General features: G+C 38.8%; 1 protein-coding gene across 1 annotated transcript in view; it reads right to left on the bottom strand.

Moving 5' to 3' along the window:
• Nucleotides 1–26,014, bottom strand: part of BCAS3 (BCAS3 microtubule associated cell migration factor) — a 368,528-nt gene that overhangs the window by 215,130 nt on the left and 127,384 nt on the right. Inside the window, exons 16-19 of the mRNA XM_086475025.1 lie at nucleotides 15,973–16,123; nucleotides 8,597–8,641; nucleotides 1,855–1,979; nucleotides 1,071–1,236 (exon numbers count right to left, since the gene is read on the bottom strand). Of these exons, the coding sequence (XP_086331151.1) occupies nucleotides 1,071–1,236; nucleotides 1,855–1,979; nucleotides 8,597–8,641; nucleotides 15,973–16,123 (487 nt within the window). The remainder of the gene's footprint in view (nucleotides 1–1,070; nucleotides 1,237–1,854; nucleotides 1,980–8,596; nucleotides 8,642–15,972; nucleotides 16,124–26,014) is intronic.

Genomic DNA, 26,014 nt, shown 5'->3' with positions numbered 1-26,014 from the left:
AAACATTGCGATACACCACAGGCAGTTGAGCAGCACGACCAAATCGCGCAGACCGTGAGGGAAAGACAATACTTGTTTGTTGACCGCAGCATGTATTGCGCAGAAAAAAAAAAAAAATGATGAAGGCAGTTTGGATTCAGTTGGTAAATACATTTAGGACCATTCTATGTGATGCTGACGTTATATAAACACACCACAGGAACGAGGAACTTTTTTGTTCTGTTAACTGGCACTGCCTCGATACTGTAAAGTCACTGAGCATTTACAAACTGTGAAAATAATGCTGTGTAAAGTTATGGACTATTGATCCAATTAGAATTTTCAATTCCATTACAACCTACTCATTTCAACAATAATGGTCTAGAAGTCTGTGTTGTAATTTTAATTAGGGTGGGCCATTCCTAAATAGCTTGGTAAATCAACTATTGATCAATCTAGTCCAGCCATAAGCAGCACTAAGGAATATAGGAGCCAAGAAAAATCGATAGAAAAATATTTTAAAACGTCAAAAGCACTGACAACACTTTCTCATCAATTTTTGTTTACTTTCTTCCAGATGTCAGGAATAATTTCTTCAACTGTCTTCAGAAATGCTACCTTCAGCTACTTACAAGATAACTTGCCTATTTCTTTGCAATGCTTCATCGTGAAAACCTCACTCATGTCTCATGGCAGAATTCTGGACTTTAACACTATTAAAATAATTGTTTCTAGTCCTTATATAAAAAGCTAAATTACAATCCGATCATTTAAAATCAGCAATTGACAAGGATCTCTACTGATCTGTAAACATGTTCATGCAGCTCCTCGTCTACATCAGTACTCAAATGCTGAGCTCCCCTTCAGACATGTAAGGCCCAACAGAACTATATGAAAAGGTAGGCCTGAATTTGCTAGTGAGAGTTCTCTCTTTCAATGGAAACCTTTAAGAGTCTTTAAGATAAACTTCAAGAAAAAAATATGTGTGAAAATCATGATGCAGTTCATTCACCCGTTCCAAGAAAAAAAAAAAAAAAAAAAAATCACAACCATTTTCTGGACAAAAAGAAGTAGTAAAAGGAATGAGCTACCTAACCAAAGTCCAGCTGGCTCTTGGGCACGTGATCATTTCCAAAGGGGTGTCATCACTAATCTTCGGAGCAGTGCTGAGCGGCCGTGGTTCCAATACGTGCTCCACCAGGCTGCCGTAACAACTGATAATATACAACGACTCCACTATAAACTGTTTTGATTGATCTGCTTGCAAGAAGAAAGACAATCTTATTGCAATAGCACAGCAGAAACAGAAAAAACATTTACAGAACCAGGAGACTCCTTATTCTTTTAAGTCTCTTGCCTTTGTAGGCTTGCAGTCAAAAACGTGAATTCAGAGAAGTGAAAGGGCTGGAGAGACAAAGAGGAAATTGTACAAAGCACATACTTTTCCCCTTGTTTCAAAAAAATACAAATATCTCATCTAAGAGAAGGTGGAACAGAGTTTCTCACCAAGGTGTGTTCAGGTAGTTACACATTGCCAAACATAGGTCTGTACATTTGCTTTAGCGGAGATGTCTCACCTTTACCTCCCAGCTTTTTCAGTGACGCTTCACACATTATCTTTTGAACTATCAGTTTGTTTTCTGTCACTGAATCATAATAAAAGATCAAGAAATTCTTTCACTAATTAAAATTTCTTGTAAATTGTCCTATTTATCAAAAGCACCCCAACAATGTTCCCAAAAATCCCCATTGTCGCTGAGTTTAAGGAACATAATCTACAGATAAGCATCATCTGCTCAGAAGTTATCACAAAATGAGAAAATAAACCTGAGAATTTAAATTTAAATGCAAGTCCTATTTTCATAATATACCAACCTTTTTCTCTTTTCAGACCAGGATTGTTTGCAAACCATGACCTTGACGATCCAAAGACTGCAGCGACACAAAACTCTCCTCCCACAGATTTACTGGGTGAAATCTGTGGAGCTGGTTTGGATTTGCTTAAAAAAAGAACAAAATAAAATTATGAAAGTTAATTCTCAAAACTTAAGATGTTCCTTGCTTAATAGCCATTCTGGGATATTAATTCAGAAATGGTGAGTTATCTGCAGTTCTCATAAGATTTAGCAGGATTTACAGATGCTTAGTGTTTCTTGATAATAGGTCCCAAATTCCCCTTGATCACTGAACTCATTAACCTGAAGAACAGCACTGGCTCGTAATGGAGAATTAGTTGGACTGTTTAAAAGACCCAATATTGAATACTTGCATTCAATAGAAACAACTTCCAAAGTGAATGTGAACATGAACATTCATAACCTAAGTCCTTTGGGAATGAAAATACAGATTCTGGGCCAGTTATTCTGAGTGGTTAGTATTTTCTGGCATTTTCAAGAGAAACTTATAGTAACACTAACACTGACTGCCGCTCAGTTATGACTCAGCACAGCCCTGGTGCCACTGAAACCACTGGGATACGTGTGCCATGGGCAAAGGGTAAGAGGGAATGACATGCAGAGGACACAAGGAAAGGGAAACAATGCACACACTTGTGAGGTTAAAACAAATCAGTAATTATATCATGTAAAAAGAGAATAAGAAACGTTCTCCTCTGAAACTACACAATGTGTATGTAGCAGATACAGTGGTTTATACTTATGTTTCATGGAAACACCATTTAGTGTTCCTCCTTAGAGGAATTTGAAGATACGTAACATTCTGCTTTGTATAAACTCAAAGCTACGTCCGGAGTATTGCCTGTTTCCTCAATTCATTAAACCAGGATTCAACCCTTTCCTTAAAAGAAAAGCTGTTTGAGAAGCTCACGCAGGATTCCTCCTCCTCATGTTACCTTTTTTCCAGTCTTTTAAATTGGATTATTTTCCATTCTTTCTATTTCACTGCTCCCTTCTCTTGCTACCTCTCCCTCCTTTCCTTTTTTTTTTTTTTCTATTAATTTCTTATTCCACATTATATCAGCCTGTGATAACACCACCACATTAACTCGGTCATTTTTAAGTAATGATCTTCAATTCTGAGAAGTGTGCGTGTGCATATGTGTATGTGCAAACAAGTTATTGAAAGTATGATGGAATTAAGCAGCAGGAAAATATTTTAAAAGAGCAGAAAGCAATTCAAACACTGCATAATTATAATGGCTCTTAATTCATACTACTTGGTTTTTTTGTTAATGACAAATTACTTGTAGACAGGTGAAGTGGTTCAACAGAGCGAATCAACAGGGATATTAATGCAAGAACTGATTATGGATCAACATAATGTAAAAATAAAGTAAGAAAAACAAGTTAAACCAAAATCATCCTACAAGCTGGGCTTGTCTAAAACTCCTGCACCTGGCTGCAGACACTGTGCCTGCCCAAAGACCGGGGCCTTGGTCCCTCACAGCTTGGTCCTGATCCGAGGTACATGGCAAAACTCGCACTGATCTCCAACACTTCATTTCCTTCTGACAACCAGCTGTAGTAAGTGACAGAGGGAAAACACGGCACATGGTTACAAACACGCAGCCTCCATCGCTGCTGGCGTGCAACTGGAAACATTTAAGATCACCTTCAACTCGAACTCACCTAAAGCAGCAAATACAATGAGGTCATTTATGAAAATGGGAGAAAACACTGTTTGTACTTGCACTGTATTTTCAGCCAAGTTTCTGAAAGGGATTTACAGAAAGTGTAACTGAGCTTCCCAACACCTGGTGCAGTATTACTCTGCCAGTTTTACGGATGGACTCACCAAAGCACAGAAGGGATAAGCTACCTGCCATAAATTACACAAACCTACGGTCATACATTTCATGTAGAAGGGGAAAAAAAACCAACCACAAACAAAACCAAAACCAAAACAATGACCTTTCAAAAGGAATTCCATCACGCTGACCAGAGTCAATGGAAAGGCTCAAACTTTCATGGACTTAGATCAGTCCTGAAGCTCTCGTATGTGCAGAAGCCAGAACATCCCAAAAGAGCAATCGCAATTTATAGTCAGTAACTCTGATATTGAACCACCACCAAGCACTTAATATCCAACTGCTAAAACTACAGCTAAAGATTACTGGATCAGAAATCTGACTTCCAAAAAGTTCCTGACTACAAATGTATTATCTTGCTTGCAGTGGCACTTCACAATCTATATTAGAATATTTAAACTGATATTAACATATTAAGTATTCATTAGCTGCTCAGAAAAGTTCAGAATAGATTTCTTTCACTTTGAAATAGTCACCCGTCACAGAAACAGTATTTTTAACAAGTTTTGTATCAAACTGTGTATTGATAACTATTTTTAGCTCTCACCTTCCAAATATTCATATGCTAATATTCCTTCGGAAATGAAAATACAAATGTATCCACTAATTAGTCTTATTACTTACTGCTCTATACTTCAACCAATAAATGGTTGTTTTTAATATAGAACAACATTGTTCAGAAGGACAGTTATGCATCAATCAATACAAAGCAAACTATGAGTACAGATACGATTCAGCCGTATTCACTTCCTCCGATAAACTCTTGAAAAGAGAATCTTTCTACACTATCCTAATATTCTTACTATTCTCAATTTTTACTCAACACAATCTGAGGTGATTAAAATAATTTAAAATGGAAAAAAAATTGGGCGCAGATGCTATTCTCTAGAGACAGAAGTGACTTCAATTTCTTCAAGCCTTTAAACAGAAGGGGTTCTGGTACTTTAACAATACATTTCTGCAGGGTTCTCCACACCCTCAGTCCCAAGACCTATGCTCAATCAAATACAGATATAAACAACCTTAGAGGAAATGGTCTAAGCTATGTTCTATTTACATCATGTCTTTAAGATGTACATCTCTCAAGGCATGCATTTAAGTGTTGGTTTCAGTGCCAAAACATTTTCCCTTCAAGAATGATGTTTTGTAGACAGAAAGAGCAGGCCTTGTAAAACACGATTACTCATGCGGTTAAACTTAGTCCTGCTAAAAAATAAAAGACAAACAACAACAACAAAAAATACTAGTGCATCATATTGGTTTAGACATATTTCTGAAGAAACTGCCGAGACGTCAACAAGTCTATTCTGAAAACTGTTTTAACTAAGAATCTTCCATTCTACTTTATCCCTGAGTTTTCATCAATACATTCCACCTCAAACTTCCTTCCTTCAGTAAACTCAAAAGCCCAGTTATTTTCAGTAACAGTAATGTCATTAGAAAAATATATTTTCATGTCATCATGATATTTTAACAACTTGGAAACTATAAATCCTCATTACTATGTAGATGCAAACATCCTCTCAGCTTTATAAATGATAACAAAACAATAACGTTGAAGGTAGGTGGTGACTGACTGGTTTCTGCTATGAACTCCTGCTCTTTCCTTGCTCTCAGCCTGTCGGCACTTCATAAATTACTCCAAGATCTGAAATTAAGGCACATTTGTCCTCACTTTTAAAAACAGTTAATTTAAAAGAATCTTCATAATATCCTAACTTTCCAAAGATTGTTCCATATTTTTACTGAAAGGGGTTGCGATGCAGGAAGAAGTGCAGGTTGTTGGGAATCAACAAGAAAAGAAGTGAAGCTAATCGGATCAAAACATTCACCCTGATAATTTCAATCTTCCACATGAGAAACAACAGCACTACATTTAAGACACAGGGAGGATAAAAAGGCAGTGTACTTTTTTCTGTCTGGATCTACCCAACTGTGTAACTACATCAAGTCCATGAGACACAGCAGTATTTTTATCCCAACTGTATCTGTGCAGAAACCTGCAGCAGGAGTACAGTACTAATAAAAAAACCCATTCCATTCCATAGTTCCTGTTCTGCTGTAAATTCAAGAAGAGCTGTGCCTCTACTGAAGACCATGTTCGTGTCATGTCCATGCAACACCTGACATTCACCTACCCCAGCTAAAGCCAGTGACAAAGTCGCCTACTAAAAGTAAAGTTAATCCCAAACTCCAGCTAAATACCACCATATTTGCGGAAATTTGTGTTGTTGATAATAATTAACTTCTCTAACATGATTTTGGAGGATTATTTCCATTTTAAATGCAGAAGCACTGAGATGTAGATGTACACATGTCCAATGAAAAACATATATGAGCATTTTCTACTGAAATGACACAAAAAGTGATGGGAGCAAACTAAAAAGAAAATTAAGACATCACTTTGTCAGATCTTAAAAAGAAATAAAGAGCCTCAGCAATAGTATGCAAGTTCCTCCATGTTGACAATGCAATAAGGAAAGATTAAGAGCTACTGAAACAATTCAGTGCTACCAGTTGTTGAATCAGGCTCTGCCATAATCTCTGAAAATGTATTGTGTTAGCTCTTTATAAAAGTCATAACTAATGACAATATTTTAACTAGTCTACATTTTTATTATTATTTTTCTACTTTATGTAAGAAAGAATTAATACTATTAAAATATTTTTAAAACCATAGGCAACTATGAAGACCAGAGGCTACGCAGTACAGCGATGGAGTGTTCCTCAAAGACCTTTATGTCTCTCAAAATACTGCTGGCTCTTAAATTTGTCTTTAAGTTCATAGTAAAACAAGTGACACGGCTTTAAGAAAATAAATAAATTGCATATATATGATGAGGGAACGGCTTTACAAATTCAAATATTATCAATCAAATACTAAGAGTGTGCAAAGATTGAGAATCACATTGATTTCCTATTCCAAATGAATAGGCTTCAAATAAATCAGATTCATAAAAACAAAAGGACTTATCCACAACTCCACAGCTAAACCCACTGAAATGGAAACATAAAACTTTCACCTTCAGAAATCATATATCTAGACTACATAAGCAGCACCAAAAGTATCAGGAGAAAAATACTGCATGAAATTTGCAATTACACATGAAATGACTGAAAAAGCATATCTGTCTCAAAAGACATGAATGTTAATTAATTTATCACTGTGCCTAAAACAAGAAAACAAAGACATGTTTCCAGTTGTCAAATCATGACTAAAGCAAGAAGCAGCCAGAAAAGAAATGGCAGGCTCTTTTATTCGCCTGGCAGTAAGCTCTCCAATCTCCATTCATTTTGTTTACATAATTTTAGGTCTCATTAAGACCTTAATGGAAACAACATGATTTCTTCCCCCACCCAAAGTGTGTTTTTTTATCCTAATTTCTCTGTAGGCCAGTAAAGACCATATTTTTGAGCTAGCACTGGCATTAAACAAACCACAAAAGAGTCCTGTGAAAGACAGGCAACAGTTTTTGAGTCTCTGTTTCATACATCCCCCTCTGTAATCCAGGCCTTTTAATCTTGGCTCAATCTAAAATCATTTCTGGTTGACAAGCGTCTCTGCTGCTTTATGCAGGGGGTGACCATTTGCTAAGACAATCCACTTTGAAAACTCTTCTTCCAGAACCTTTCCAGTTCTCAGATCACCAACAGACAAAACACTTGGGTGCATCGTAAATAACATTTAGAAATGGTCCTTGGGAAGACTACTTCAGTAATTCTCTAGGAATTCAGATATTCTCTAGGAATAAGGCGACGTCATCTCCTCTCCTTCAGGGCCGTATTTAGAGCCTTTGCTTTTCCTGTCTTTGGTATAGCTCCCACACCCCTCATCAGCTGTCCTCTGCCGTTCTCTTCAGAGGTCTGAAGCCTAATGAAGGTCTTAAGAAGTTCTTTCTGCTGAAGACAGTATTTTGACAGAGACATAAGGGGGTGATACATGTGGAGCAAACTTCTAGTAGCAGAAAAACGAGCCACATGCATATATTCTAACAGATACTGATAGATATAGCTAATAAGTATCTTTAGCTAAAATTAAAACCAAAACTCCCCAAAATCCCCAAAAAACTCCTAGCTAAAACTTTCTAAACTTTCTAAGGTGCACAGTGTTCAAACGTCTGCCGTTCTTGTTGCCTAAAACTTCCACCACCTAACCCCCACCTCATCACAGGTGACTGGAGGTTACGTAGCCCTGCCTGAACATGGAACTGAGCTCCCACACAGGGAAACTTGTCAAAGCTTGTTTTTTCTTCTGTCTGCATTTTTGTATTATGCTGCAATTTTACATATTAAAATGAAATTATTCTGAATATCCTGATTTTAATGGAACTGTGGTTTATTTTTATTCTCAAGTGTGACAAGCTGCTTTTTTTTTTTTCAGTGCCCATTTTACTTTCTGCTTCTCTCTTACTGCAGTACTGTCCACTCACTGCTAATCTGCCTTATTTTCAAGAGGTCATCATCGATGTTTTCTGTCTGTAAGTAACTTAGTGCTACAACAATAAAGGAAACTATATAGAAAAAAAGAGGCTTGTTTTGGAAAGATATTACATTTTTGCCCACTGGGAAATACTTCATTTTCTCAACCTCTCTGCTACTTAAAAATTAAATGCCCTCTCAAAGGTAAAAATGAAAAAAAGTGAATGCATTTCTTTGGCAATGCTTGATGGTGAACACGCATCCATAGTTTAAAAGTGAAATTATGCAGTGCTTCCACCTATGGATCAGCCATGCAAGTAAACAAATTAAAAAAATAAATTAACCCAAAATTAAAAAGTCTAAGCACGGAGTTATTTTCAGTGAGGACAGCAAATGAATCACAGGCATGCTGGGTTTGAACTGGGAACTCACCACGGAGCTTTTATGGAAAAACATCCTGCTCCAAACAGGTAAGGTCTTCACGTAAAGGGGAAAAATGCACAGAAATTAGATGAAAACTCAATTACCACAAGTACACTGTATATCATGCTATTAAGATTTATGCAGAAGGTAAACAAAATTTTTTTTTTTAACCATTCACGATGCCCTGGAAGAGATGTAGACCTCTAACGAAACCAGCATGCTGACGCTCACAAACCAAACCGCTCACGTGAACAGTCCCACTGACAACGCAACCGCCCCCCGAAGCAGGAGCTGACGGGGCAGGCTCCTCATGCACAACGGCTGGGACAGACACGATGCACCAGCTGCAAGCGGGCTTTAACCCTGCAATTCAAGTCAGACACAGTTTAGGTCTCCTTCCTGAATCTCCTGACAAATCTGAGGCAAAAGCAGTCAAGAGCCATAAACAGACATTAAAGTCAAAACTAACAGGAAAAGTAAATTAGCGTCGAAAGCAACAAATACACCGGTGTTTTCCATGAAACACTGAAGGTCTGAGTGGGGAAGTTTTACAAATTTACTGAAAAGAGGCAAGTCCTGAGTAAAAACAACAGGTACAAGCACAACCTTTTAGAGAAAAATACTCAGCCCTTTTCCTAGGATAGCAACACACCATTAAATTCAAAATCTTTAGCAACTGTATGACACAGCAATCTTATTCCCCCACTTAAAAGCTTGCATGGAATGCGGGAAAGAGAACCCTAATCTATTTCGATTGTATTTGATGTTAAAAATCACCCGATACAGAGCTTAATGTTTTTGGCCACTCAACAATTTATCTACACCATGGTTTTATTTTATTTTCCGTTCAAGTATTTTGCACAGCATATAGTTTTCAAAGTGCTATCACACACCACTAATTTTACTGCATTTTAAATGGATATATCTGCCTTGTTCTTTACATCACCCTTGAAAAAGCCACCGCCATACTGACGTTTGCATAAAATCTGAAGAGGAGGAAGAGGAGGCAAATTTAGGGCTACTCACACGCTCAAGGCTTCTTTGATTCTCAGTTGGGATGTAACATCATCCACAAAATTGTCGAATAATTGATTCTGTAAATGCCAATGTGTCATTTTCCTTTTTATACTCTGACTCAGCAATAAATTCTGGCTAGTTGAAACAAGTGTAATATTTTCAGGCCATGGACTAACAGAAAAGGTCTCTCATAGACAGATGTATACAGCACTCAGCCATACTCCTAGACAATTAAAAAGATACCAGCCTGATAAAAAAGAATTCTGTGAACTAAAGTTGACACAAGCACCACATCAATGAATGAAGACATCCTCTTAAAAACACATTTAAGTGAAGGTACAAACTTAACACATATTCTTTGACATGCAAAGACGTAAAAATCCAATAAACTCCAGAATATTGCAGGGAAAAAACCTATTTTTTTTTATTAGCAATATAGGCCCAAAACCATATGGAAGATCTTTTGAACTGTAGAACGGAGTAGCCTTTCACTGTTCATATTTAACTAAATGTGTGGTTAACACTTTGGGGGAGAGTGAGCTCATTTGGTAGAATCAGCTGCCTTTCTAGACATAATATATCACCTCTGAATAGTGATAAAACCCAATTAAACTGTATGAACTACATGAATTGTATGATCTCCACATTCAGTCCCTAAGTCAAAGACCACTCTAATGGCTCAACAGAAGGTCAGTCCAGCACTACTGCACTGTTTAAACATGTAATGGAAAGCTGAGTCTTCTGCATAACCCATAGCCAACGCAACTGAAAACCTAGAATGCGTCTAGTATAAACTTGAAGAGTTATCGGAGAGTGATCAAATCTGACTGGGATCTCAGAATTTCTAAATTATGATCCTGGACGTTTTGGCAAGTTTGTGGGTTTTTGTTTGTTTTTTTTTTGTTACCCCCCTCTCTGCCTCAGTTTCTCTGTCTGCAAAAAGCAGGCAAATGACATTTCGCTGAGCTCATGAGAACATTTTAGAAGATTAACATAGGCCTTTCTCTTTTTTCATAACATACTATGTTGATCTGATTATACTTGTAAATTAACAAATTCTCTCTATTTTAATTACAAATTGACCCAGGTGGATACATGCCTCAACGGAAGTTTGTTTTTGTTTGTTTGTTTAACAGGGATACAAAATCCTGTATCATGAAGAAACTGTAATTGCACTTTCAAAGGCTACAGTTGAGTCTTAATAAAAAGCCTTAAGCCTGAGAGACACTTGGCATTTCCTTTCTGTTCATGAGACCTGATTTCATTTAAGATCACAATTCTCTTTCCTATGATATTCATATAAGCAATTGTTTTTCACTACTTCCTTCACATAATACGGACGGTATGCTAATTGAAAGAACGTACAAATTACAGGATAACCCAACCTTGAAAAGACAGCACCAGATGGCTCTGCTCGGTGACAGCAACAGAGCAATGCCAAGGCAAAAAGCTCACGGAGGTTCCCTGTTCTCATAGCTAGTGAGAAATTCCAAAAGAAAATTATGGAATGAAGACAATTTACGATTCAAAATTCCAACAGCATTTTCTTAATTTCTAATCTGATTCTAAGTTTTAGCAAATTGGAAACTGAAACATTCTTTGATTTTTGTGTTATCATGCTTATTAAAAACTATTTAAGCTTTCAATAAGCTGTGCAATACTCACCTGCTCTAACCCTCATGGCTATATGTTGCCACAGCGAGAATCCTTTCACTAACAGTGACACCAGAACAAAATTTAGTGCAAATAACTGTATTTCATACCAATTAGAAAACATTACAGTAGTTGCTTTACTACCAAAATGTATTATAAAAGCCAAAGGTGACATAAAACACGTCTGAGAAATGTGCCAGAAAGAGAATATCTGGCTTCAACATGCAGGAAAACTGGCCCATTGCACTGAATTCTTTAGCTTTACTTTGCTTGACTTCTTAGTTACTTTTTCCTACTTAATTGTATTATGACATCATGACTTTGCACTCCTTCTTTTTGTTTGCTTCAGTAGTAGAACCTGGGACAAATTAAGCTTTCTGAGTCAAAATAAACAAAGGGTTATCAGCAATTTTCAGTACAATATAAGCAACGAGACACACCAAAATGAAAAAATTGCATCAGGCACTTTACCTACTTTTCCCCTTCCTTATCGGAGGTGGAATGAGGGATGAGATGAACGGATAGAATTTCATGTGTAAAAACACACTATCTAAATCTTTCGGATGGAAAAAAAAGTAAGGCTTGTTCCTTTTCCTGTAAGGTACACTGGATGTCTCTGTTTTGACAAGACCCAACGAACGCACATTACATCCTGGAATTTCACTAAAGCTATAATGAATTTGAGAATGAAGTATGATACAAATATAACGACCATATCCCTTGAGAAATTTAAAACAAATGCTGCTGTCAGAGAGGCCAGCTTTAACAACAGTTTTTCTTTTAGGGCAATTATTGTATCTTTTATTTCCCTCCTTCCTATTACAGCTCATCTGTGTCCCCACATTCTTACGAACTGGAAACTACAACTCCAAACACAAGGAACGCTTATAAAGCTATTGCAAAGCACAAAGCTGTCTTCTAGCATTCTGATTCATTGCCTTTTATAGACAAGCATGAGATGGATCATACAGTTCTTCCCCTTTCAAAACTATAAGCTCTTTGTAAATGAGCAATGAATTAACCCATTCACCAGACCTGACACGGAATTCAGCATTACTATTAAAATTTGGGGAGGGAAACTGAGGCACGGATATAGAAAGACTTACTAAATCTAGCTCCTTTACTGTCTTACATCCCCCTAATTTTAAAAACATAAGATGCTTCCTTACTCATTAGTGTTAGAGCCCCTTCGGGAAAGCCGATCTGCTTCTCAGAATGTGCTGACAGAATAAACTGCAGAAAAGCAAGTCAATGGGATGACAAAATAGAGGGACAAAACTTAAGTGCTTCATGAAGGTGTGGAAATTACTATGAGAGACTTGAAACAGCAAGGGAAGAAACGAAGGGCAGGGAACAAGGACACAATAGTGATGGCAAGAAGGGAGGTAATGCTCCGAGATGTTCAGTGCTGAGAACGTAAACTGCATTCAGAATAAAAGAGTTTAATGACTGATGAGAAAGCGTTCCAAAATCTACAACTTTGCACAAAAAAAACCCAAGCATCTGTGATGAACAGCGCAGTCATGACACAGCTCCAGACTCTGGTCTTTCATTCCCATAGGGCTACAGTGAACACTTAAAAAATGTACTGCCATTCCACCTGTCAAGTGAAATGACATTCTTCGAAGCTCTGATCGAGACAGATGATATTAAGAGCACTGATCACTTCCGCCAGTACCCGAAAAATATTTTCCTGTCTCAGGTACTAGCAGAACAAAACCCAACTTGACTTTTTGGTTAATAAACCCAGCAAAACTTAGTTAAGATGTCTAGCATTAAAAGAGGTTTTCATCTGTTAAAAGCAAATAAACCAGACAAATCCAGAACTGCTAATTACATGGTATTCTTTTAGTCTTGTGTTTTACTTTTAGAAATGCGCTGCAAAAGACTGAATTTTTAATTCTTTAAAAGTAGCAACAAGAGAGAAGGAATCTGCTTTGAGGGCCACTGAACAGCAACTGTAAAATCCAACTGATAGCAAGTTCGTCTCCTTTTCTGATCACTGCACAATCACAAGGTTAAGCAGCTGCTCCCAAAGAGGAGCCTTGTTTCCTTGGAGCAGCGCTTAAAGGTGCTGACCATGTAGGTGTAAATACATCTGTCTTTTGCCATTTGCAGTAATACATGCCTCCTACACTTCTCAGAGTGAGGCAGATGGTCCCTGTCCTGTCTAAATATTACACTGTACAGACTTACATTGCTATGTGTTTCTAGAAATATGAGGGCAGATGTTAAATATGTTAAACACACGCTTTGCCCCCTGGAGGTTTAAGTTAAGGCTGCTGTCTCAATTCGGTCATTTTAGGCATGCCAGGCTTCTTGGATCCTAGGCATTCTTCTTAAATCCCTGCTTTATAAATACAGCTTTTCATGTTAATTTTGTGTACTTTCATAAAATATTTTGGATACAGAACAAATGAAGGAAGGTCTCAGCTTAGCATTACACGTCTACACGGGCTTCACTGAAAATTATGATCCTCATTCATGAAAACTCTATTTACACAGCAGGGTATTTCCCATGACTGTTGTTTTCCCCCCTTACATAAGCCTCACTGAATATTTGAAATTTAATTAGTTTTAAAAATTACACAAAACAACAGGACAGGGACAGTTTGTGAATAGTAAAATTCACTTAAAGAAAACCATGAATATGAACACTCTCTGAATGCGTTTAAGATACTTAAGAATAAACATTAAATAAAATAATGCAGACTATTACATTTGCAGTAGTTGTAGAAATGTTTGCTGGTATCACCACAGCATTACAGAAACAGCCTTTGTAAAGGCCACCACATGAATCACTATTGTAAACCAAGCGCTTTTTTCAAATCACCAGCCTCACCACTGCTCCTATCACCCTACCTTCCCCCCGGCAGACCCTCCCGATGGCTTTTCATTTTCTTTCTGTGTCTTGTCCCACCTAGTTCTAAGTGTCTGTTCCATTCCTAGGAGTCTACCAAGAGAGCCACAATAACCGTCTCTGGCTGTACTCTGGAAGTCATCTTTTTGATATCTTCCCTCTTTGAGGAGCTGTAACTCACAGCTGATCTCCACGCACACCAGCCTCTCTGATTCTACCTCCCCTCCTGGTCTCCTCCAAGATCACACCTTTCTATACTTTCAACATTCACCCGATTGCTAGCGCAATCTTTTTCCTCACCTGTGTTTAAATGAGAGCAGAAAAAAAAAAAAGGCAAAAATAAGCAAACAAAATGTACGTGCGGAAGAAGTTAGAAGAAGTTAAACCACAACGTTACCCTCATACTGTTTCTTTACTGTTTCATAAGTTCCATTTACAATTATCTATGAAGTTCAGGACTTATCTGCAGTCAGTCTCTGTGCTCAGGGCAATTGCGTGTTCGTAGTTCACGATTTGGCTCAATAAGCCTAATGAAATTCCTGTTTACAGCAGCGTGAGCAGGACTGGATCGTTAGATAGACATGCATATAGATACACACGTACATATGTGAATATATATGTAAGCTCCAGAACGTCATCATGCATATTTAGTGTGCTAAACAAAACAGTAACAGATTTTACAGGATGTCCTGAACACTCAAGCACAGAATATGAGAATTACTCAGGGACAGAAGGAATATCCGTGAGCTCTCACCTGAAAAATAATTCCCGGTTCACAAAACACAAGGTAAAATTCACCTCACTATCGGGGTTTGAGCAAGAAACCACTGAAGCAAGACAGTGCCTGCACCCATTTGCCAAAACGCAGGAAAATATTACAAACGTGTATGACTCTCAATCGTTTTGACAAACTACATGCCATACTCGATCTAGTCTTCTTAAAATTATAAAAGGCATCTGTAAATTAATGGATCAGACTTTTAACCAGAAAACATTCAGGGATCTAAACAGCCAAAAAGTGAGGAGGGGGGGGGGCCCGGGGGGGAAAATAATAATCACCCACTAGCTTTATGAATTAATTGCAAAACCCGAAGATTTGAAATTTAGCAAGAAAAAACTATCAACTGTTGAACAGTATCAACTGACTTAAAATTGTTTCAGTTTATGAAGCTGACAAAATCCTCTTAGTTATTATAAGGTACATGTATTGAGCAGAGCTTTTCACAACAAGTATTTTGAAGTGCTTTATCATGGCACAGTGAGAAGGACCAAAGTGCAGCTGGCTGCAGAACGAAAGGCCACACATGAATTTCATAGTACAGAACAGTCACTTCAGAGGAAAAATAAGGTCAAGAAAACAGCAGGATTAACTTTTGTCTTTATGCTCAACCTGGCTTACTGTCTCTCCATTTCTGATAGTCAAAAATAATTTCTGCTTGAAAACTTTGAAAATCAAAATGAACAAACTTTTTTTTTTTTAAAAAAAAAAAAAAAAAGGAAAGCCATAACTTATTCTGACTGAGCACAGCTCTGCTCATGTTTCATACCAACTCCTGGTGTGAACCTTCTCCTGATCCCAGCACACGGTATTTCCCATACGGTAGACTGCAACAAAACGACCCACCCAAATGAGTACTCCTGAATTTTGAGAGATTTTTTTCAGGCTTTGTTTACTTCTCTGATGCTGGTTTTCTTTCCTTGTCTCCTCTTCCCCCCACCCCCCTTCTGTTGCCGTGAAATCCCATACACTGAAATTAAAATAAGGAATAAACATAAATATCTCTATTAACACAAAATATTTCCCTATTAATTATAAATAACAAACATTAAGAAAGGTTTGTGCAGATACACTTACCCTGTGCGTTTGGTGATGGTCCCTAATGTCATTGGCTGTTTGATTTGAGCAAGAGGCAACACCACAGTCAAACTCGGAAGAGGCAGGAGTCGAGGGTTCCCAGGATTGTTGTTCGTGAAGTTATTGTAAGTGTCTTGGCTGTTCAATTTACCTTGATGGGATAGAGACATAATAAAACACATTATTGGAATTTTTTCTTCATTTATCATTTCTAACAACTGCCTGAAATAAGCCATTGCCAAAAAAAGACAGGAAGAAAAAAAAAAAAAGAAAAAACCTAACAAGGTTCTATTGTAACCAAAAACATATCTATAAAAAGTCATCTTCATTTCAGGTGAAAAAATAAATGACAATGGAAGCAGCAAATATTCATTTTTATATATGGGGATAAAGTCCCCTTCCACAGAAGGGAAATTATTCCTGCTGCTGCTGCTTGCCTGACAGTTTTGTTCACCAAAAAGTTTTCCAGTTCAATTTGAAGAACAAGCTCTGGATGCCAATTCTCTATTAACAAAAAAAAAAAAAAAAGCCACCAAAAAACACAACAAAAAAAGAATACCTGGAAGGGAATTATTTTCCTAAAGTACCACATACAGTGTTGATAATTGTAAGTCCTGAAAAAGGTCACTTTTCTTGTCTCTGCGGATAAAGGCACACATAAGAGTAATCTGCTGAACTAAGACCGGAGGAAAATAACAAGTAACTATATAAAATAAATCCACGCCAAGCTATATATAAAAATCAAGAAAAGTATTGAAAAAGTTACAAACTTCATATTCATTCAAAAAAAGACGAAGAAGATGAAAACAAAACATAGGTACTTAAAAAAGGAAGGCGAAAACATAACACAAAAATCCCAACAACCCTAAATTTAGCTTGTTTCAAAGAAGTCTGTGCTGGATATACGCCCAGTTTAGATACGCTTTCTTACTTTCTGTATCGTTCTGTAGTCACAACCTTTCATTCTTCGGTTAGAAAAGGAAACTAGCTACAAATTTCATGGACAGTAAAGAAAGAAATGTGAAGAAACCAAAGAAAGAAGTTAAACAAAAAAGGGGCCAGTCTGTTTATAACAGAATCAAAAGTACTTTAAATAGACAAGCAACCATGAATTAAAAGGTTTAGATCATTAACTTGTTTTTCTGTGCTCCTATAATGCTGTGAAATGCTGGCTTTGTTCTTAATCAAAAGGGAGCCATATTGGGAATTAGGTTCCTAAACAACCGATGCATTCTACATAGATATTATACAAATCCCAGGCCAAATCCATACAATCTGCCTGAAGAGCAGCCACCTTTTTTCAAGGAAGAAAAACAGCACAGAAAAGGGTTTCTCACAGGAAGCTGCCTGAAAAGCTTTAATGGTACTTCAGATGGATTGAAAATAGGAAAAGGAAGGCAGAAAAATCTTAATGAATGTCTCATCATCCTAAAGACACTCCATGCTTCCTTTACCCTTCTTTTAATACTATATAACTGTAAGCTTAGGGGTTTTATTTGTTTTTTCTACAAAGTCCATAGACCTCTGCATCTTAGAAAAGCACAATAACAAAAATCATGAAATTACAAAGTGTATTTTGTGTTAAGTATCTGGCCTGAGCATTGGTCAATACATTTTAAGAGAAATAGCAAGGCTTTAATGAATAACAAGCCTATTCAAGTCTCAGAGAGCAGATTTCATTAATAGCAATTTTCCTGCACCAACTTGGAATAAAAAGAAAAGGGGAAAAAAACCCCCCACCAAAACAGCTCAGTTTTAAATTCAGGCTGAGATGCAATTAATTTTTTTAAGATTAGTTTCATAATGCATTCTTGGTGCTTGCAGAAAGGAATATGAATAGTTGTCTGCATTATTGTCTAATTAGTTACTGTTGCATGTAATCAAGGCCTCTCTGAAAGTGTTTCACTCTCCTATATCCACCACGAGCAACTGCACGCAGCACAGCAAACAGCAACGGTATCCACCGAGGGGGCTCCAAATGTCTGTAATTTGTTTTCTTTTACTTGTTAGGAATATAATGATTAACTACGAACTACTGAACCAAACGACTGTGTTGTAACAGCCCTCTCTCCCCCTCTCAAGGCACATTTAATTACTCTGTGCCCTCTGCTCCTAACATCATGTAGTTTTCCATATGCAAAACCTTCAGTTGATTCAATAGAATATTTGCATGCAGAGAAACGAGGCATTTACAGACGACCTTCCTACACAAGGATGAGCTGCTTTATTTTCACACAAGTGGAGGAATCCCAAGGCAGTCAAGGATACTCAGAAAACTGCAGGATTAAGTCATCACTTAGGAGTTTTTTATTAATTGTAGCAACAACATCCTACAAGTTTTTAGGCTCACACAAAAGAAAAGAAAACACAAAGTAAACAAAAAAATTACTAAACTATACAGAGAGAACTGGAAACATGTAAAAGAGATGATGAAGGGGACCAAAATCTAAGATGATGCTTCTTTGAAAAAAAGGCATTCAGAGGTCAAGCATTTCATTTTTAAATGTATAGCTTATTCTGATGTACACAAACATCAGTAAAAATTAACTAAACCAGAGCTCATAATGCACAGCAATTCACAGCACAAACATGACAAAACAACTCAGCTATGATAAATGGAAAAGCTGTAAATACCTAACACGTATCCCAATAACTATTGCCTGCCAATCTGTAGTTTCTGCAGCAACATTCAGCTGCTTAACTGTAAATAAATGTAATTAGAAGCTGTAAGAGTCAAAAATTAAAAGTTGGAATGCTACAAAAAGTAGACAAATTATTTCTGGCAGTAAAGTTTCTCTTGAAAATCTGACCACAATAATACTAAGACGGTGAGGATGAGTAAAATCATGCTCAGTAGAAAAAGTAAAAATACTTGCTTTCATTTACACTGAATTATTTTTAGCTATTTTTAAGATGGAAGTGTTCTATCTTCATTGTATGTTGCCTCAGACCTATCAGAGAGGTACGTGCTTGTCGTCTTAACTGCAAAGCTGCCCTGGGGATCCAGCAAATGCACTCTATGACCAGGGCTGTTCCTTTCCTAAGCTCTCAGCAAAAGCTGTACTGTGCATTCTGAATTTCATTGGAACGAAATGGTGCCACACATTACGTTTAATAAGCCATTTTACCCCCCCCCTAATTTTATGGTGTGCTCCTGTACCCCTCCAGAAATTCGACAAAGTCACCTTCCATTCCTCCAGCCCTTCGAATTAGGGAACTCCTCCTGCAGTAAATGGGAGTTGTGTGTGCACAGGACTGCCGTATCAGGCCAAAAGAGCACAAAGAATGCAGTCAAGCATCAACATTATTTCTACAGCTCAAGCAGTTGTTGATTCACAGTCAAAGGACAAGCAACAAATAAGCCAAAGTTTAAGTCCGCTAGAAATATCAGGCATTTTTCATATAGCACAATCCTGTACTCAGGTTACCTTGCCACGTGTGGACAGCACGTATTCATTTTTGTAAGGAAATACATATATTAACACATATTAATAAAAAACAAACCTCTGGACTTACAGCTTCAATCAGAGCAGCTTCACTTCGCACTGGCGATTTAACTTTAAATGCTAACTTGGTTGTATACTGACAGCTACACACAAATCACACCCTACTGACTATTCAAGGAATGCTTTCTATTGCAATTAATTTAGAGAAAATTAATCTCCATCATCACAATTTCACGGCAAACACAGCCTCTCAAGAATCAGTCTGAACATTTCCAGCAGAGCATCCCGAGCGATGAGGCACTTTCCTTTGGTAATGGCCCAGAGCGTGAGCTTAACAGCCCTCAGGACCCTGTGCAAGGCAAGTCCTTTTGGTCAAGTATCTGTCTTTCCAGAGGCTGCCACGAAAGAGATTTTCAGATGACAGTTCAAGAGCTGTGCATGGAACACATTAAAGCCAGTTTAGGCTAAGGTTTATTTTCCCCGTACGCATCCTCCCGTCCGCCTGCACCTCCTCCCCAGCCTGGGCCACAGCTCGGGGTGCACATGAAAGGAGGCACTTGCATTATTTTCATGCAAATATTATAGACTCAAGGTCCAAATTCCTGATCATAGCCAAAAAACTCCTACAGTCAACCCTAATCCAGCCTTTGACACTTCCACTGGAGAAAAATAAAAGGAAAAAAAAAAAAGTCTTATGATTCAATTTAAGCTGCTGGTAAATCTCTCACTAATTTTACTAAGTGACTTGCAAAAAGCCGAGGATGTCGTGGCTCTGGTAGTCTGACAGCAGAAGTTTATTTACAAGTGCAGCGTTAAATCGGATACGTGTTGCCTACTGAGACACAGAAATCACGATCCGTTAGTTCTGCCTCCGTACCTGTTTGCTGACAGTCTGCAACAAAACCACCATCATACCACCCACCCAAAACCTGCGCCACACTTTTCCAGACATTTTATTCCACAAATACTCAAAGGAAAAATGGATTAAGTTGAGGATAAAAGTGAAGAAAGAAAACAACAATGGGCTTTGCTGTCAGACGGAGGGAGCGGCTGCCGTGCTGGCCTGGCCGGGGTGTATTCCCAAGCCAGCCATCACTAACGGACTCACTTCCACCGAGGAAAAAAGGGAGGCCTGAAAGTGCCGGACAAAAGAAATCCCAGCAGACAAAGAAAAAACAAATTAAAAGCACCATTATAAAACACAGATGCTATAAGGAAAATAAACTTCACAAGATTTACTGGTTTTTGACAAAGCTGGACATCTGTGGAAAAGCCATCAGGAGCAGCTCCCAGGTACGGCCCGGCCGGGCTCGTGTCCCCTCACCGTCACCCTCCTCGCCCCAGCCCACGGCCGGCGACCCGGAGCAGCCGCTCGCCGCTACCCATGTACCTTCACCACTGCAACGTTACCTTACGGATGGCTACAATTTTTATTTACAATTATTTTATTTACAATCATTGCTAAACCCATAAAACACTCTTAAGGCCCAAATGTGAGGTTTAAATCACACATTTCTAAGTTTTTGAAGCATAGTTTTGGATAGGAAAGGAAAGCTACACCTAGGGGAGAACGTGCTAGACTTGCGAGCTTGTGACACTGTATAAAAAGCATTCAATCAACTGAAAGCAATTAATACAGTAAACTTGTCCTCTTCTGATCAACTAAGAGCCTTGATGAGTTCAGGCCAGCTTTCAAATCGGTCAGCATCTGAACAGAGTACTTCAGGGCACTACTGTCAGAGATTGTCTTTGAGGAGAGAGGAAGAACATCCTGATTTTTGCAGCTACTAATGACATAAATATACATCAAAATGCAGCACAGCAGATATATTCCCCAAGGAGCTCATCTGTGAGGGCAGCACAGCGCAGCCAGTGTTATGCAAAGAGACTTTATCGGATCCTGAAAGAATTCCGTTGATGCAGCCCCACTGATGGCTCTACCGTTACTTCGCCCTTCTCTTCACTCCACGCACAGCGCCACATTTAGGCGATGAAATCGCTCCTTAACCCAATTTAAACCTAGCCCTGATACCTCGTGGCCACAGACCCCAGCCACGCACGCAGGCACCAGCCTCGCCCCGTCAGACGGAAAGGGAACTCAGTAATTCACAACCAAGCTTAAAACCAAAAGGACACCCTCACACCTAAGGGACGCAAACACCCACTTACCACCCAACTGAAATTAAGTCATTTTACCCACTACATTTCCCCTGGCAGTTTCATTGCGGCATGTCTCCCTCTTCACGTATTGTGGGATCCTCTTTTGCACAGAGAAATTCCACTCTGTTACTGAGCAAAGCAAACAGGACTTGGCCCAGACAGCTTTTCTGGTAGGAAAGTAACGATCATAAGGATTTTAGTTTCACTACATACATTACACAAAAACCTGAAGTGCTATTGAGCACCTCTCAGCCCCATAACAAAATGATTCTGTGTTGATTTTTTTTCCTTTTTCTTCCATTACTCCAATACAAAAAGCTTAGTAATGCAGTGTCATTAAAACTCAAACCCCACTTGATTAGCCTTCATATCTTACAGTATTTAGCAGACTACATTTCAAAGCGAACCAGGTAGTCTCCTGACAGTAATACTACATGTAAACATCTTTAATTTGATAAATAAAAATGCAATAACTCCAGGCTATGCAATCATGTGGAGGCAGAGTTACACGAAAATGAGCTGTGTTTGGCCATTATTTCTGTTCAAGTGTAACACTGAAGATTCCTCAACTAAACATTCACTAATCGTATAATGCAAGGGAAATAAAATCCTTTCTGACTGGGAGATGGAAAATGGCAGGAAAAACAGAAGTGTCATGGATATGGTGGTTTATTTTGCTTTGCTTTTTATTCAATTCAAAAAGTTTCCCGGATGAGAACGGAAAGCTTCCCAGCTTTGGTTCCAAGACTTTCACCCTCGTTTCTGACCTTTTCTCAGACATGTTCCAGTATAATCTGTAATCTACTACAGTCGGAAGAGGAAACAGCAGCGCCCTGGTGAGAAATGCTGCCTTGTAACCCGACTAGAGCGCCCTGCGGAAGCAATGCTGGCTCACTGAAGTCGTCTGGAAGAGCACGACAGACCACCTCAATAGCGTCCCGAGAAACACACTCAACACCATGAGCGCTAATTACTGCCAAAGTGGGCTTTTTCATTTATGTTTTGTTCTAGTCAGTCAAACATGTTTCATCTTTCTTTGTAAAATGGTACACATTTTCCTAGAAAAAGTCAGGAAACCAATCATTTTAGTTAACGATCGCTTCTAAACTGAAGTTACATTGCAATTTCCTTGAATTGTATCCTACCAAACAGACTCATTTCACACCCTAACCCTCAATGTTTTCAATACAATTAGACCCATTAAAGGGAGAATATTATGTATTAGCTACAGCACGCCTACGCACATGATCTAGCTACTTGGAGCAAATTTTTCTCTCAGCTAAACTGGTGCAAGTCCAAAACCTATCACTAACTTGATTCCATTGAAATGGATGGGAGAAAATAATGCAGCCGGTTGTTTTTGTAGTGTTTAAAAACGCTTGATATGGAACCTTTTAAAACACAGCTGCACTACATCCCATGATTGTCCTAAGCAAGCAGAACTTTCTCTGTATTTGCATCCAGGCAAGGCATGAGATGGTGACAGGCGAGCTCGTAAGTCAGAATACTCTGCTGAGACATGCAAGCGCCAGTCCAAGTGTCCCAGCTACTGATGAGACAGAGTTCTCTGCCCTCTCACCCGAGCTCCTTGAACTTCAGCTCTTCCCACTGCTCCTCAGCATCATCCACTCAAAATCTGAACATGGCCTCATAACATTACTTTCCTCCTCCTTTCTTCAGTTTCAAAAACTTTGTCCTTCAGTTATAAAGCATCCCACTGATACCCAAAAATCTCCCCTTGTCCTTGGCAAAGGTTAGAAGAGAGAAGGAACTGCCATGACCTCTTTGCTGCCTGTCACCTCTACCCGGCCACAGATGGATTATGAAAGAACAGTTCAAACCTCAAGCTCTACCTGGGATTTGAACCTGTCATTTACTTCTACAATTAGTGATGTACGGCTGGCCATTTCGCCTGCCTCTGCGCATATTTCTTCTTTTCCTGCATGGAAAAGAAATTAAATTGACAGTCTAGAGGAATCAAACAGGAGAGGAAGCCACTTCTGCCAGAACAGAACAGTGTCCCGGGCCCCACGGCACCTCTCACCAGCAGCTGTGAGGACATCCATAGCATTAACTGCCTTGGGCAAAAAATATCTCCTCGAAAATCTAACACAAATGTCTGCTTCTTCCCTTGCCATTTCCCCTCCTCGTTTTGTAGATACCAGTTTGCTGTCCTAAAGTTCCTCAAAGAGCTGCACAGTAAAGGTGCCTTGAAGCTTTTCCTTAGAAAACAACCCCTCCACCACCACACACACAAGCCTCTCCTAATAATCATCCTTCAGGATTTATTTAACTAAAAATATTGTTGGTGCAAAACTCAAGTCCATTTATGGGCAAAACTCTCCTTGAAGTAAAAACAACAGCAAAACTTGATTGCCAGCTGTTGGCTCCAGGCTTTGCATAGCCATAAAGCGGGCAGCAGCAGTAACACTTCAGCTGGTTTGCTCCAGATGGTGGTTACCAGCAAAATCAGCCAAAAGGGCCTTTCTGCTCTTAGGCCACCTCCAGTAAATACCAGCCACAGGCGGGGAGGGCTCCAGACGTTGCCATCCTATTTGTACCAGATCTTTTACTTTCAGCTCTTCACAGATAGAAAACTGCAAGATTAGTTTCTTGTAACTACTATGGGTACAGCTATAGGATATTTTGCACAGCCCGTCCTCCCCAACGCGTGGCCATAAGCCAGCTCTGGACCAGAGGCTGTGGCTACCACAGTACTGGACTTGAGTTTGCAAGCTCTTTCAAGGAAAGGACGATGTGAGCTCAGACTTAACACTCCACTAATGAGGTTATCATACAGGCAGCTTCTAGGCACTGTGTAGAGAGACTCTGTTACTCCAACTTCTTGCACATGGGAATTTTACTAACACTGTCTGCTGGTGAATGATGAAGCGCTTGAGAAAACAAGTATGCAATATTACTGCCCCTTGTCATGTCTATTAATCATAATTCATATCAACACGGTTTTGAATTCAAAGCCTTCTTTCAGGGATGACTCCGAACCACTTCAGCATTGTGAACTTTAGAAAATTTGGGTGCCTCAGACTTGCCTTCCAAACGATACAGAATAAAATGACCTTTACAAACTTTTTTTTTTTTGTATTGGGACAACACAGTCAGAAAAACTGGTCAGCTTGCCTTAGAAACTTCAAAATGTCCAGTCTGGGAATTTCTGAAGGACATCTCTGCATGCAGCTGTGTTGGGCAAGGAGATAGGGAATGTTTAATAGCAGCCCCTTACTCAAAGGACTTAGCTTATTAGAATTCAGTACTGACAATAAACCACACATTAATACATTTGTGGTGTGTGTGTGTGTGTGTCCCGCCTTTTATCTATGCCTTCTTTTCCCTTGCTCTAGCTGCAACAATTAGCACAAATATTTTAGCATCTGAATTCAATCCAGGTCGAATGCACAGTATTTATCCCAAGCTATGCGGAAAAAAAAGTGCCTTGAGAACCACTGCATATGAGAATTTGATAATAATATCCATGGATAATTATAATAAATGGCTTGTCTGAAACACCCATAGAATAGGAACTGAAGTAAACTACAGCAATCTCTCTCCCTCTTCCACCCACCACGCACCCTCGGCAGCTCTGCTCTTTTACCCATGACCATTAAGGATGTTTTCTGGCTCTGTGACAGCATCGTGACTCAGGTCATGAGAAGTGTCAAAGATGCATTTCCTTGAGATGGGAAAAAGCAACTGATTTTCACAGCCCACAAAGACTAAGCAAAAAGAATAAGCACAATCAGCATATTTAAGGGTAAAGACAAACCTTTTAAAAGATACAAGTATATTTTATTTCCAACCTTAATGCTTATGTTTCTTTCCACGAAGTGTTTAGATTTTTCAGACTACCAAAAATGCACAGTTGATTTAAATGCCTTACTTAAGAATAATAAACTGAAAAAGACAACAAGGGCAGCACCCATTTACTGCATAATCAATCACCAACCATACACACAGGGAATCTGAGATTCAGACTGCCAGCACGAGGGATCAGCCCTGGATTCCCTTTCAACAGCAGCAGCAGCCATGCCCCAGAATACCCACTGCCAGGGGAAGCAGAAGGTGTTTGGGCTTGAACTCAGCAGGTCCATCAGATAAAATGATTGTTCCCACTAGCTCTTGTCCCATTCCTTTCCCTCGCTGGTTACTAACACAGAGCTTCACATGCTTTCACCTTCCTTCATGCCAAACCTTACGTGTCATACAACACCCTCAGTACTTAAACCTCCTCCTTTAGCTGATATGGTCTCTTGAAAAACTCTAAATTGTACTTTCTCACCTTCTGATCAAACCCAGTACAGGCTTGTATCAGGTGAGCAAAGCTACTTTTTGTCATTTCACTGATCGCAGCTCCCTCAAGCCACTTACATTCCTCGACCCACCAACAAATTTCTGGACCACACTGTCTCGCCTGTACTAGA

This window comes from Leptosomus discolor, chromosome 18 (genome assembly GCF_034619465.1).
Source record: "Leptosomus discolor isolate bLepDis1 chromosome 18, bLepDis1.hap2, whole genome shotgun sequence".
NCBI lineage: Eukaryota > Metazoa > Chordata > Aves > Leptosomiformes > Leptosomidae > Leptosomus > Leptosomus discolor.
Note: the sequence above shows the minus strand (reverse complement) of the source record. Positions and strands in the feature narration are given on the sequence as shown.